Raw genomic sequence first — 14,384 nt, 5'->3', positions numbered from 1 at the left:
GAGGCTTCTCTACGCCCGGAACATCACTTTGTCCTCCGCCATGTCCATCAACATTAAGTGTCAACCTTTCCCTCCAGCCCAATGAAGTCGCCAGCGACCTGTGACGCAGCCTTTCGGTCTGCCTTCGGCCCTTTCACACACGCACCATGACCTCCTTCGCCGACGCTTCTGCTGTCAAGCCCTTGACCTCGCACTCTTACGCCGCCAACTTGTACTCGTCGTGGTCTGTCGGCTCGGGTCCGTATTCTGACCTCTCAAGCGACGCCAACGCTGACTCGTACCAGTTCCCCATGGCGGCTTCGTGACGGCGGTGTTCCTCCAGGTTGCCTCCGCTCACTTCAGGACGACCCTGGCCCGCCAGAACCAGCCCCACACCATCACCCTGCACCTCGAGTTTCTGCGGCGCACCCAAGAAGGCCCGGCTGTCTTCACCGTCCAAGACTTGAAATTAGGCCGGCAGACGTCCAACATCCACGTGTCGCTGAGCCAAGACGGCCGTGAGGCAGTAGTTGGCTACCTCACCAATTCCAACCTGCACGCCGAAGAGGGCATTTCGCTCGACACTGGCTGGTCCCTCCATCCGTCGCCACCTCCGGTCGATCTCGTCAAGCTGGCAGAGGACACGGACGAACATTGGGAGCTGCAAAAGAACCGGCCCTTTCCCAAATTCCGCAAGGTAAACGGTCATGTCCGGACGCACCTCCCGCGCCGTGGCCAGGTCATGCGCAGTCTGGCCGACGAGTGGCTAAAGTTCTCCAACGGCGAGAGGTTCACAAACGAGAGCGTTGGCCTGGTGGCCGACCTTTGGCCGCAGATCGTCGAGGCGTACAATAGTCCCGAAGACAATGCCCTTTCTTGGTATCCTACGCTCTTACTGAATCTCGACGTGAAAAAGGCGTTGCCGGCCGAGGGCGTCGAATGGCTCTTTGCGCGGGTGAGGGCTAAAAAGATCAAAAACGGACGCCAGGATCTTGAGGTCGTCATCATGGATGAGACTGGTGACATTGTGGCCTTGAGCAACCAGGTCGCACTGATCTTGGACTCTTCGAGGAACACAGCGAAGCGACGGTCCAAAGAGGTGAAGCTTTGAGCGTTGGCAGGTGCTTTCTCCACGGGGACATGGAGCAGAGATGGCGGGGCTGCGGAGGTCCAGTGGGACGGATCGTCTCGACCGCTGTCAGGCTCCGTCAAACTTCGTCAATGGCGACCTTGGCGTAAAGGTCCCTGCAGATTGACGTATGGGGTGACTCATGGCGCCAAAAAATTTCGAGCTTTCCCCGAGTTCTCCACGCACTCCAGACGAAGACCCCAGATGGTAGCCGACTGCCTCAAAGTTGGATGGGTCGCCGAGCGGATCCACGTCGCTGTTCTAGCCAACATGGTGTCACACAAGTCTCGATTGAATCCAGCCGCGCCAGATCCAGAGCCTTCCCGAGCAAGACATGGTTGTAGATTAGACAAAGACCATTGAAGCTATCTCAAATGCGTCCCCCCTTCGTTCTGGATGCTGATGGGATGCAGAAAGGCCGGTTGTAACCACTGCATTGCTGCAAGTTGCCTAACTTTTCAACCTCCATCTCCTCCACTCTTTTTTCCGAAGCTCACGTGTTTGGCTTTGCTTTTCAGCAAGTGCCTATATCGGTGTGCGCCTTCATCATGCGCGCGCACGGGCCACGAGGAGTAGACGTGTGCGCCCTGTTGTGACCTGAGTCTTGTGGTCTTCGACGCGTACGTGATATCGTGCACGTGTGGTGGTGCTCTGACTCCAATGCTGGCTGTCAGGGAGTATATAACTTCCAACCGAGCCCTCGATTGAATCATCTTTCACTACGCAGCAATCCGCGGCTCACGTCTTTTAAGCACACGAAGCAATGGTACTTTGTGTCGTGGGCTCGAAAGACACATTAAAGTTGAGCACCGGCTTCTGTCTGTTCTCTGTTGTTCTCATCTCCTTTTTTTGAAACTGACCTAGTCTGCTGAAGGCCTTGGAGGACCCGAGACCTGCTCCTTACTTTCATCGTCACTTGCAGGAGATGTTGAACACCGGCACCATAAACGCGCTTTATAATCAGAAGGAAGAGACTATGCGCGAGGAGGGAAGTCGTGTAATGCCGCTCTGACATCACATTGACCAACTTCTTCGACGCATGTGCGGGCAGGAGCGCGTGATTGCTTCTGGACCTTACATGTGTTGACGTGTGTTGAATAAGCTAACCGCAGATGGCGCTCGAATGCTGCCAGACCTTGGATGGCACTTTACTACCGGAGACGCGCGCTTGAATGTTTCCAGACCTTGTACTGCACTTCAGCGGTCTAACTTCTACCTCGGACGAGCACCCGGATGCTCCTAGATCTCGGATGGCATTTTACTACCTCAGACGCGCTTGAATTCCCCCCAGATCTTGCAAGTTGTGCTAACTGACAAGCGCATGGCTGCTTCCACAGCCCAGACGCGCTTCTCATGCTCTTTTACAAAATCAATTCTCTCCCAAAACAACTTCTAGACAGAGGAATCGGATGCAGATACCGGCCACTTCCCTCAAGCATAGACAGTGCAGCTCTGCGTCGTGATCGTCAAATGATGCAGAGCAGCATTGGGGAAAAACAACGAAGCATTCCCTCGGCCTGACTGCTGGGAAAGCGACAGACTACTCGACGGCGAAGGTCAAAATCCAGTGTCCTAGCTGGAGGCGCAAAAGCAAATCACAAGAGCTAGAAGTCTGTGTTCTCTCATGGGTTGGTCGTTCACCCTCCATTGGCAAAGGATGCTTGGCTGCCGTGCTGCCCGAGGGTTGCGATTTGGGCGTGTTCTATTTATACCTCTGAGTTGCGGGATTGGGCATCAGGTGAAGAGAAAGGAAGCATGATGTGGTCACGTTCCGTGATCCAATTTGGTTACGATCGACGTGCCTGCTGCAACTGCTAACTGTCTGTAAAAGTGGCTGACCCCTTCTCCTTCGGTTTCCCCTCCCTGCACAGGACTCATGGGAACCGCTTGAGCAACTGTAGAAGACGAGGAGTGATCTCAGCATACCTTTCTTTCCGCTTTTCCTTCAGCACTCCATCGTACACAAAAGTTGAAAATTTGACCACGAATGAGACAAAGCGGATTTCAACACCAGCATACTTTGCATTGCTCCACCATTGCGAGATGATGAAATGGCCAAGATATCTGTAAATCTGTCATCGCAGCGATCCGGGCACGGAGAAAACAAGTAGACTGGTGCGAAGCAACCGGCACGCGGTAAAGTTGTTTGTGTAGCCGAACTCGCGAAGCCCCTGGTGGGAAGAGGCTTTCTCTTCTTGTTGGTGGTGCTCTTGCTGCAACTACACCGGTACTTCTCCTTGCTTTTATACTCTTCTTGATACGAGTGTGAGTCGGCAGATGCAGGTGCCAGCTCGAGAGTCACGAGTGGCTGGTGATAGAGATGACGACACTTGTAAGCATCTTCCGAACTGCCCGCGGCCCCTGATCAAAGCGCTGGGTCCGTCTCGTCTTCACGTGAATCTGTCTACCGTGCGGTATTGGGGACGGAGGTGTAAAAGCCCTCCACTTCCAGAAAAGCCAGGGGGAAGAAGACAAACAGTATACTGTCAACAGATCAACAGACTCGTCTTTTCAGCGAGTCAATTGCCGTGTCGAGCTTGTCGTGCTGGCGAACGAAGTGCTCGAACGCGCGACGCGAAGATCTTCTTTACACCAGAGATCCCGGGAGAAGAAGCTTGGGCCGCACACGGCTGTGACGTGATCAGCAGCACATGGCCGGCTTATTACAGGCACAGGCACATGCCTTGGCTTTGGATGCGGTGCTGTGCCCTTTACTCATATATCTTTTGCTACAGCGGCCTTTGTCAATCTTGCTGGATGGTGCCGAGCTCCACCCATGTTCCGAATGACTGGCCAGATTCAGGGGAATCTCGCGCGCATGGGGAGCGCTTTCTCCAGCCGTCAAGAACGAAAGAGGTTGGAGGGAGAACCCAGACGAAAGGAATCGTTTAATATTGCTTGATTACAGCACATATCTTAGTCTACCCTGTGCCAAACAAGACAAGACTTACAGAGCCCTTCTACCCGCCTCTTTTAGACCAGACCACTATTACTGAAGCCCTCAACGCCGCAGCCCCCGACCGCACCTGGGTGTCCCAGCATGAAAAGTGCTGTAATGATATGTGACTGCTCCAGCGACGCGGACGGCGTCGGCACGGCTCGAGGGCAGCTTGCGGACGCGAAGCCTGCCATGCGGATCTGCAAGAATTTTGATACTGTATGGAGATGAAACAGCAAACTCAACCCGTACGCGAGTTGTCGATCCTCGTGACCAGAATGTCGCAGGCGCCGACGCTGCTCAGCTCGTCCATAACGAGGGCGATGCGCTTGCGCTCGACCATTGCGCTGACGGCGACCCAGCCGTCCTCCTCGAGCGAGTTGACGGTGGGTGCGCGCTTGCCTGGCGTAATATCGCAAGCGGCCTTGAGCTGTGCGCGCTCTACATTGTAGGTGCAGAGTACGTATTTTTGGGCGGCTGTCTGGGTCAGCGGGGCTGTTATTGCGGCGATGAGGGTATCACTCACTGATGACACCGCGGATGCGGGCGGCAATCAGGTCGACGAGTCTGGGGTCAGAAACGTTCTTCGACTTGATGAGGATTGCGGTCGTCTCGATGACAGTAGAGATGGCCTTGAGACCAGCGGCACGCATCGTCTCGCCGGATTCTGCGCCTTGTCAACTTGCGAGTCTAATCGCGCTCATGTGATGCTTACCAACAAGGTCGACAATGCCGTCGGCGACACCCAATGCGCAGGCAGCCTCGACACTGCCTCCGACATACTTGATGTTGGTCTTGGGCTTCTTTCCAACCGCGTCGCCATTCAGCTCCTTGCCCTCCAGCTTGGCCTCGAGCCCCAAAAAGTAGCGCTCTGTCAGGTTCGTAAAACTGGTGACAATGTTCTTGCCAACCAGCTGCTCCGGATTCTCAACGTCACCCTTTTCGGGGACCTGCACCTGCAGGCGGCAGCGACCGAAGTCGAGGTCGAGAACCTCTTCAACGCCCGAGGTGGCAGTCGGCGGGGCCACGGCCTCGTGCTCGGCGACCTGGTCGCGGCCCGTGATTCCCAAGTCGACGCGACCCTCGCCAACAAAGGTGGGAATATCGGCGGCTGGGAGGAAGATGAGGGCAATTGGCAGGTTCTTGACGAGGGCGATATCGAGGCGCGAGTGGCGGTGGAACTGAATGTCGGAGCCGTGGAGGAGGTCGAGGCAGGCTTGGTGGAGGCGGCCCTCTGCGGATTGCGTGTAATGTCAGCGGAGAGGACTCGGGCCAGAGGACGTGAGGTTACGGACTCTTGGGGACGGCGAAGAGCAGGCGATCGGTGAGGCTGGTCAAGTTAGGTTGCGACAGGCGGCATTGGGTGTCTGAGGAGCATACTGGTTGACGAGATCCATGGTGAAGCAGCGGGATTCAGAGTGTCGTAGTCAATTGGGCGAGAGGATGCGGTTGAGAAGTAGTCTGGGGCGAGACAGGTGGTCAAACTCGGAGGACGGCGAAGAGCGAGGAGGGTGGGGATGTGCCTGGGTATGTATGCATGTGTGTAGATACCTCTGCCGTGGTCTGGTCTGGTGCAGTAAATCCTGGCAGCGGGCGGAGTGACTCAGGCCCATGTGGTGGGGTTGACTGGCCCGCGCCCGCCGCCGCCGGAGACTCGCAGGTTCATGTTGTGAAGGTTGCCAATGTCATTTCTTGTTAGGCTTTGGCCATGGAGGGAGTCCAGGTGCCCCGTCCCGTCCCGTCCCGGGATGAGGTGATGGATTCGGTCTCCAATGGCCTGAGGGGGTTTGTAGTCGACTTTCTCTTTCCCAATCCGTCTGGATCTGGTTCCGGTTCAGGTTCCGGTTCCGGTTCCGCGGCGGAGACTGGCGCGCCAAGATTTCCCGCCGCACACCAATTCCACTTCCGCTCGCCGCCTCCGGTCCGCTGCCTTCACCACCGCGCTGAACATCCTCCACCTCTTCCTCCCAGACACCACCCGTCGACCACCTCCTACCCTTCCAAAATGGACAGCGCCAAGGTTCCCGTCAAGCTCGTCAAAGTCACTCGCGTCTTGGGCCGCACCGGTATGCCGCCTGCCCACCATTCCACCACCTGACTGACCCTCGCTGCAGGCTCTCGCGGAGGCGTGACCCAGGTCCGCGTCGAATTCATGGACGACACCACCCGCAGCATCATCCGCAACGTCAAGGGCCCTGGTACGTAGCAAACTCCACGTCGAGACGAGACACCCGAGACACTCCACACGAGGAATCGAATGGGGACAAGAACAAGACATGGCGGCTGCTGACGTTGCCGTAGTGCGCGAAAACGACATCCTGTGCCTCCTCGAGTCGGAGCGCGAGGCCCGCCGCCTGCGGTAATGCCGCCACAACCTACACGATGACGACGCTGCGAGACATGGGTGGCCCGAGGGCCTGCGCATGGTGTTTGGGCGTTTGATTCTCGTTTTCTGCAGAGAGGCTTGCATCATTGTGAAGACGGCTGGGAAAAAGCAGGAGCATCGGTGGATTGTTTGTAGATGGACCGACGAATCGAATTGTCGTTCCCCTACCCCAAATGCGAAGAGACTGGACGTGACATTCCGTTGGCCGTAGCCGAGGCGTTTGTGAGACTTGAGGTAAAAGCGCCAAGTCGAGATTCTGTTGCGATCCAGAGTTAGGCTTCGAGATGCACGTCTGCTTCTCTATGCATGGACAAGGAGGTCGAGCAGGCCCGTCTCATTCATTCTACTCCTAGGCCCTTCGCCTCCAGCATCTCTGCGAGGTGAAAGTGTGGCCAGGGACTATGCCTTCTCCGTCTCTCTTTGTGACTTATTGAAGAGCTCAAGGCATTCCGTGCCTGGGCATTTTGCCTACGGCAGAGTCGGTAAGAGGGTAAGCGAAAGCTGGCGTCGAGTTCTTTGCTCGACTACTCGCGTAGACCGTGATTTCCCAAAGAGGAAGCCACGTCTGCGTACCTGCCTCATCGGAGGGAACCTCCACCACCCGCCCACCGCCGGCCCAAAAATCCTCGTCCACTTCGCGTTGTCAACACCCTCCTCTCAACACCTCTCAACTTGCTGCTCACCAACCGCATCCATCGCTCGCGCCCCTTCACTTTCCTTTGATCGTTTGTCGCGTCCGCTTTATGCTGCTCTGCCAGGGTGTCTGTCGCCCGCCATGGCCAAGCACGTGAACCATCCGCGGTAAGTCTTCCTGGTAATCCAAAATGCGATTGTTTCCTGACCGAGTAGGAACCCGTACCTCGCGTATGTCTCAGGCTCAGAAAAGGGCCACGAACAAGTCAGGGAGACTCTCCTGAAGCGCCACCCTGAGTTTCGAAAGTGGACCGTCGTGGAACGCAAGAGATTCGCGCTAAAGTGTCTCGATGCGATACAAAAACAGCGCAAAGAAAAGCACAATCAGCGCAGGGCAAAGCTTGAAGTCCGTCAGAAGGGCTTGAGCGAGTCTCGTGATGAGTCGAATCTGCCTCCAGCAGATCAGTCTTCCTCTGCCGACACGTAAGCCATCACCCCAATTTGAAGACACCAATCTTCTGACCAGCTAGGGACTCACTGTTGGCCTACGTCAAAGGCTCGGAAAGGGGCTACGAAGAAGTTCGGAAATCGCTCACGAAAAACCACCCGCAGTTCCGCAACTGGACTGGTCGCCAACAAAGTAGCTTTGTGCACAAGTGCAAGGGAAAGCTAGACGCACAGCGTGCACAAGACAAGGAACGCAATCGATTGGAACATGGGAAAGCATGGGATACGGAACGCCAGGCGTTTTCTGCTGCCATGGCCAACTTGTAAGGCGTCATGTCTAGTCAAAACGCAAACGTACTCTGACAGAATAGGGACGCACAATTTACCTACCTCAGCGGCCTGGAAACAAGTTCCAAAGAGGTCAAAGAGTCACTTCTGCAACGCCACCCGAACTTTCACAGTTGGAGCCCCGCCCACCAAAAGAAGTTTGCCAACAAGTGCATGGACGCTCTGCAAAGAAAGTGCAAGCAATTGGAAGAACGTAGACCAAGGGGTGACGAGCAAGCCATGTTGCTTGAGTATTTTCCCCTGCCTTACTTGAACGACAAGTAAGTTATCGCCGCACCAAAGACTACAATCGCTCTGACTCAATACTCAGTGAACCGTACGCCGCGTGCTTCGATGGCACGGAAAGAAGCTACGGTCAGGTCAAAAAGAGGCTCCAGAAAGCTTTCCCGGAGTTCAAGACGAGCCTCAAGACCGACAGGGCACATCAGATCGCACTGAAGTGTTGGGAAAACATCGAGAGGCAACAAATGGAGCAGGCGAGGGAAAAAGAGGTGTCGTCATCTACTCATGATCCTCGCTCTGGCATCGAGGAGACAAATTACGCGAGGCCAGGACGTTACATTGATTCGTCTCCGTCGGAATCGCCCGCCGCGCATTCGCCCCCGGAAGAGCCCACGCTAGCAGAGGCATCGCCAGCGGGGTCACTGCGTTCAGACCATTCGAAGCCGGAGTTTCTTTCAGGCGAGTCTGCCTCAGAAGACTCGCCCGGCAAGGTGACGCACGACGAGATAGCTGCGCATCTTGAGGCGCCGCTGGAGGGGATGAGGATGCTCGTGCAGAGGTGTACCGCGGAGACCAAAAATGTGGAGCTCAAGCATCTACAGAAGATTACTGAGCTTGAAGCGGAAAATGGAGACGTGAAGACCGAGAACTCAGAGTTGAAAGAGAAAATGAAGAGACTCGTCGCATACCTCGGAACGATCACGATGGCCCCCCAAGTCGTCGATTCCATGCGCTCAAACTCGAACACCACGCCCCTTGGCTACAAGCGACAGAAGTCCGCTTCCGACAAGGTTTCCTCAGAGTCGAACACCGGCACCCCAGACGAAGCAGGAACAAGCCAATATGTAAGCTGGGCGTTTTCCCATTTTTCGAACAAGCTTGCAGAAGACGCCTTTGTACAGTCCGGAGCCAGGTCTCGCAAGAGAGGCGTGTCTGAAATTGCCGAACCCGCTGAGAATTCCGCGGTTGGCAAGAAGAACAAGAAGGAGAAAGAAAAAGAGAAGAATGAAATGAAGGAGGAGAAGGAGAAGGAGGACGAGAAGAGAGAGGAGAAGCCGAAGAAGGGGAACAAGAAGAAGAAGAGAGGCAGATCGGGACACAAGAAGGTCGGCAAGGATTCAGAGGGATGACAACGACAGGTTGACGAAAGGAGCGGGAAAATGATGCGTGGAGGTTGAACTTTGCCAGACAAGGATTGGATGAGCCTTCGCCAGTCTCTTTCTGCAACTGTACGGCATCGTAACTTCATAGTGGCCGCACGCAGGTCGGCTAAGTACTGGACAGGCTTGCCCGAGCGAGTAGATCAATCGGAAGGATGACAAGGGAAAAGGAAACGAAAAGCAGAAAAACACTACGGATACGGTACTTCACAAATGGGACGGATTTTCCCTCATCTCTTCGTACATGCAGCATCATCGTGACCTCGCTTGTTCTACCAACCGACTTGACGCAGCGCACCGCACCGCGACGCCACACATCTCGCCGTTCAGCTGGGCTGGCAGGCAGGCATACATCGATCGGATACACGGCCGCGCGCATGCATGCAGGTACGCAGGACGCCTTGCACCCAATTACGTAGGTGGTGGTGTTGCTCGTCCACCACTACTTGCGGCACGCACGCATGCACGTATGCGCCACTCGGATGGCGTCCATCATCTGACCACCTCAGTCACTCACTCACCCACTAATCCATCCCATCCCACCCCACCCCACCCCACCCATTCCATCCCACTCGCCCACCACCGCATCCTACGCCTTAGCCCGCTACTCCAATACCAACTGCACGAACCCCATGCCTGCGAGCGTGACTTTCCAGTCTGTCGCTCGTAGGTCGTTGGTCTCAGCTCCTACATACCCACCTACCTACCTACCTACCTACATACCCACCTACCTACCTACCTACCTAGGTACCTATAATTGGAAATGGGGCGCTCGCTGCTGCTCTCGGACATGGACATGCGGGCGCTGTTCGACGTTGGTTGCCGGCGGAAGCTAAGCCACTGACGCAATTGGGAGGAGATGCGCTCCTTTCTTCACGGGAGCGTGCTCAATGAACTACAGTACCTGTGACATAAACGGCTGTCGGCACGTCTGGGACGCGCATGGTTTGTTGCTTGTAGCTTTGGGGGGGGGGGGTGTGGTTGGTTGGTGGTACGGGGCAAGGTAGGTCATTCTCTGCGATGCCCATCTCTTGACGGGAGGTGATGAGGCTGGGTGTGCGTTTGGCGCAGCCTCGGGCAAAGGCAAAGGCAGAGGGCAAGGGAGAAAGGCGTTGAAAAGACATAACCACACTCCATTGAACAATCAATCATTAGTTCGCTCATACGCCATTGCCATACCATCAGGGAACCAGCCCCACGGCTTCAGGCTTTTCGAGGTAGACAGGGAAAAGTACGAGAACAAAGTCCAAACTGCCAAAACGTACAGAGATTTCATACAGTCTCCCAAATTTTTTCCAAACAGCCAGCCAACCCATTGCTTCGAGGAGGACAAGACAAGAGTACAAGCAAGGCCACGCGCTTGCTTGCTCTGAACATGGGGATGATGAGAAAGTGAAGCGTAGGGGAAGGAAAGGGAGAACAAGGTCCGAGAAACCAATGAGGGAAGAAAACGCTCCTCCACACTCCGGTCTACACTAGCGCCAATCAGTCCAATGATCAAGCCACCGGTCGTAACTTCGTACACCAAAGACATCATGGCGCAATCGAACTCACCCTACACCGCAGCCTCTGCCTCGCCAGCAGCGGCTTCCTCGTCGCCGTTCGCTGCGCCGGAAGCAGCAGCACCAGACGCGGCAGCACCACTGCCGCGTCCCAAAAGCCTCTCCAAGTCGGCAATACGCGCGGCCCTGCCGACCTTGCCCCTGGCCTTGTCCGCCTTCTCCGAGAAAGCTAACGCCATGAGCCTGCGCTTGTCCTGCTGGATATCAAGCACGCGATTCTCAATCGTGCCCTCGACAACGAGACGGAAAACGGTCGTCGGGCGCGTCTGGCCGAGTCGGTGCACGCGGTCGACGGCCTGGTCTTCGATGGCCGGCGCCCACCACGTGTCGGCCAGGATGACTTGTGACGCGGCGACGAGGTTGAGACCGACGCTGCAGCTGGCCAACGACGCGAGGAGAACGGTGGTGTCTGCGTCGTTTTCGAGCGCGTCGAGCGACGCGTCGCGTGCCAGCGCGCTCATGCTGCCATCGACGCGCGCGTACTTGATCCCGGCCTCGTCGAGGTGCGGCTGCAAGATGTCGAGAAACGACGTCCATTGGCTAAAGACAATCGTCTTGATCGTCTTGTCTTTGGCGCGCGTGGCCTCGAGAATCTCGAGAAGCCGTTCGACCTTGGAGCTGTTGCCCGCGGTTTCGACGTCCGCAGGAGCCTCTGCGGGCGCTTCTTGGGCAGGTTTGACCAGCGATTCGACGCCGGGAAGCTCTGCGCGGCACAGCGGACAGGTGTGGTTCATTTCGACCCAGCGCTCGATGCACTCGGATCCGAAGACGTGCGCGCAGCAAGTAATGACTGGAGAGTGGAGCGGCCTCTTTAGATCGTGGAACCCCTCGAAGCAAATGGAGCATTCCTCTTGCGACTCGATGCTGATTTGCAGCAGCTTTTGCAGTGCCTCGTAATTTTCGGGCGTGAGATCCACCACCTTGTCCTTGGCGAGTGCGTCGTAGAGGCCAGAGAGACGATCTTCGCCGACAAGCTTCCAGTGATTGCAGACCTGGCGCAAGCGCAGCAAAACTTCAAACAAGTGGCGGTAGGTTTTGGCAGCGTCCGCCCCTGACGTCTGGGCCTGGTCACGGTACTGGCTGAGTGTTCCCTGAGCCTGAGCTTCCAAGAGGTCGTACTTTTCCTTCTCGTGGGGAAGAAACTCGACCGGACGGGTGACTTGAGTCAGCTCCGGCAAGCGCAGGTCGATGAAGGGCATGTCCTTCCTGCGGCGCAGACAGATGCCTTGCATCAACGTTTGGAGCAAAAAGTTGCCATGATCTTGTGCCTGATTGACAGGCCGCATGAGGGCTGCGTTGAAGAGCTCGAACTGATCGAGGCCGCCAGACAGTCGCAGGAACTTGATAAGAGAGAACAAGTCTTTCAATCCGTTGATGATGGGAGTGCCAGTCAGTGCCCATCTCGATCGAGCAGCGAGACTGTAGGCGGCTAGTGCCTTTTTCGACCCAGGATTACGGATCTGGTGGCCCTCGTCGAGGACTAGCCTTCGCCAGTTGATGGAGAAGAGCCCATCCTTTCTTGGAACGGGCTTGGGTTGCGAGCCCGAGCCCTTGGCCCAAAACTCGGAAGAGGCCGTCTCGTAGGTAGTGACAACTACGTCGTAGTTGGCAATCTCCTGGGGATTGAGGCGTTTCTTGCGGGTGCTATGGTAGATGAGGACCCGAAGTTTGTGCTCTGACTGGACGTGCTTTTCGATTTGAGAAGACCAGTTGCTCATGACGCTGAGGGGAGCCAGGATGAGAGTCGCATGGTCCTCGCCCTCGTTGCCGCCATGCAGGGCTCGGTCGGCCATGATGAGGGAGATGATCTGGACCGTCTTGCCCAAGCCCATGTCGTCGGCCAAGATGCCGCCAGACGCGAAATCGGGAATCTTGTCGCTGACGGAGAAATTGGTGCAAATGTTGGTAAACTTGTTGGGGTTCCTGGCGTCTCGTTTCCACAGCTGGACCACTTCTGTCGATGCAATGGCCGGAGGCTTGGGGCTCTCGTGGTCCAACATCCACTGGAGACCTTGGAGTTGATACGGCAAGAGTTGGGCCTTGATGGAGTCTGGCTGCGGCGCCCGTGGCATTTGCTCCAGGTCGGCTTCCTTGATGCCGAATTTCTCCACGGCCTGATCAGCTTTCCGCGGGTCGAATTTTTGACTCTCGCCAATGATGCTGTCGAGGCTCTGGACTGGTTGGGTCGAGCCAAAGCCCCAAGCACCTTCTCCAACCTGCCATTGCGAGCTACCAATGCCACCAGGTCCTTTGGCCCTGAGAGCAGCCTGTTGAGCCTTGAACCTCTCCTTTTGGACCCTCTCCCACTTGTTGAAGTCCTTGATGGGCAAGTGGTCGGCCTTCATCTGGTTGACTAGGTCGGCGCGGGCAATGGGGTCCGTGGTTCCGTACAACTTGACTTCGATGGGACAGTCGAACTGTCCCATGTGGCCGGTGATGACGCCTTCGACAGCAAGCGAGCGGTTGTCCATGTATGTTGCTAATTTTGCCGCTAGTTGTCGAGGGATGTGACCAATCTGATGGCCATGGACATTGAGCACCTTGATGGCATTGATATCATACTGCAACGGATTAGTGTTTGCAGGACACGAGTGTCATGTCCAAATTCGTGTTGAAGCAACAGTGGAGGGTAGACATTGTGGCCATGAAGACGATGGGAGGAAAGGGTAATTCCACGTGGTTTCACTCGAGACACGTGGTACGGAAGGCATGCCCAAATGGACTTACCCGATTTTGGGGCTCTCTTCGAAGCATGATCATTTCTCCAACCGTGGCAAAGCCATTGTGGTAGCGGAGGCTTACAATCTTGGTAGGCAAGATGCCTGGGTGGGTTTAGCTCTGGCAGCGGCAGTTGCGACGTCGAGCATACCATAGAGGATGTTCTGCTCAAAGGCACGTTCATTCAAGACTTGGGATTGATCGACAACATCGTCAAAGATGGACTCGTCGCCAAACTCATCGATGCGCCGCGGTTGCGAAGAGCGCGGCTGAGCACGTTGTGAAGGGGCAGTGGCAGAACTTTGCGACGAAACAAATGAGGTGGTGGGGGTTTCGCCAGTCAAGTCGATGCATTCCATGTCATCAAAGACGGACTCGTCCCCATACTCGTCGACTCGGGAACTCTGCGAGGACTGGAAGCTGTGTGAAGGTCTCGAGCTTTGCGAGGATCGTGAAGTGGTGGAATTATTTGGTTGCGAGCTTCTTGAACTCGACGAGCTTTGCGAGGGACGGGAGCTGTATGCAGAGCGAGAGCTGGACCGAGTGCGAGAGGCCTGTTCGTTGGCGCGGCGTCGCTGAGCATTTGCAAAGGCATAGGGATTGAAGCGACGGCCATTGAAGGAGGTGACCTCTGGGCGCTTTCGCTTCCGGCTGGAGGAGCCAAAGGACGGCCAAGGCATTGTGCGTGTGGAGAAGCGAAGGATAAGTGGGTGAAGGGCTGAGGGAGGGCGTTGGGGATGTGGAGAGTGAACGGAACGACGCAGAGGGGAATTGGAGGAATTGTGTGCCTGGGCCCGTGCGCCAACGCGAGGGGAAAGCGTGGGCACGTGACATGATGCTGGATGAAGCTGACGGGCGGGAT

The 14,384-nt window shown here is 56.0% G+C and overlaps 5 protein-coding genes across 5 annotated transcripts; 3 read left to right on the top strand and 2 right to left on the bottom strand.

The window, feature by feature from the left end:
* Positions 1–41: 41 nt before the first annotated feature.
* On the top strand, positions 42–1,328 carry IWZ02DRAFT_110528 (thioesterase-like superfamily-domain-containing protein). Its single transcript, XM_066761351.1, has 2 exons — positions 42–237; positions 285–1,328. Exons 1-2 carry the CDS (start codon positions 147–149, stop codon positions 1,088–1,090), a joined length of 897 nt encoding a protein of 298 aa, XP_066618208.1. The 5' UTR covers positions 42–146; the 3' UTR covers positions 1,091–1,328.
* Positions 1,329–4,148: 2,820 nt separating this feature from the next.
* Positions 4,149–5,661, bottom strand: IWZ02DRAFT_110455 (uncharacterized protein). Its single transcript, XM_066761349.1, has 5 exons — positions 5,427–5,661; positions 5,342–5,376; positions 4,762–5,280; positions 4,573–4,713; positions 4,149–4,523 (listed from the first exon to the last, which is right to left on the bottom strand). Exons 1-5 carry the CDS (start codon positions 5,441–5,443, stop codon positions 4,288–4,290), a joined length of 948 nt encoding a protein of 315 aa, XP_066618207.1. The 5' UTR covers positions 5,444–5,661; the 3' UTR covers positions 4,149–4,287.
* Positions 5,662–5,983: 322 nt separating this feature from the next.
* IWZ02DRAFT_463917 (40S ribosomal protein eS28) lies at positions 5,984–6,788 on the top strand. The gene is made up of 3 exons (XM_066768370.1): positions 5,984–6,112; positions 6,161–6,244; positions 6,348–6,788. Exons 1-3 carry the CDS (start codon positions 6,052–6,054, stop codon positions 6,407–6,409), a joined length of 207 nt encoding a protein of 68 aa, XP_066618206.1. The 5' UTR covers positions 5,984–6,051; the 3' UTR covers positions 6,410–6,788.
* Positions 6,789–7,545: 757 nt separating this feature from the next.
* IWZ02DRAFT_463914 (uncharacterized protein) lies at positions 7,546–9,434 on the top strand. The gene is made up of 3 exons (XM_066768369.1): positions 7,546–7,835; positions 7,884–8,120; positions 8,171–9,434. Exons 1-3 carry the CDS (start codon positions 7,825–7,827, stop codon positions 9,210–9,212), a joined length of 1,290 nt encoding a protein of 429 aa, XP_066618205.1. The 5' UTR covers positions 7,546–7,824; the 3' UTR covers positions 9,213–9,434.
* A 1,363-nt stretch (positions 9,435–10,797) lies between these two features.
* On the bottom strand, positions 10,798–13,881 carry IWZ02DRAFT_386277 (SNF2 family N-terminal domain-containing protein; the record flags this gene model as incomplete). The annotated part of the gene is made up of 3 exons (XM_066765457.1): positions 10,798–13,365; positions 13,532–13,626; positions 13,674–13,881. The coding sequence occupies 3 exons, from the start codon at positions 13,879–13,881 to the stop codon at positions 10,798–10,800; spliced, it is 2,871 nt and encodes a 956-aa protein (XP_066618204.1).
* Between the last annotated feature and the right edge of the window lie 503 nt (positions 13,882–14,384).

Source organism: Phyllosticta citriasiana, assembly GCF_038021145.1.
Source record: "Phyllosticta citriasiana strain CBS 120426 chromosome Unknown IWZ02scaffold_18, whole genome shotgun sequence".
Classification (NCBI taxonomy): domain Eukaryota; kingdom Fungi; phylum Ascomycota; class Dothideomycetes; order Botryosphaeriales; family Phyllostictaceae; genus Phyllosticta; species Phyllosticta citriasiana.
The sequence above is the reverse complement of the archived record's forward strand: the minus strand, read 5'-3'. Positions and strand labels throughout refer to the sequence as shown.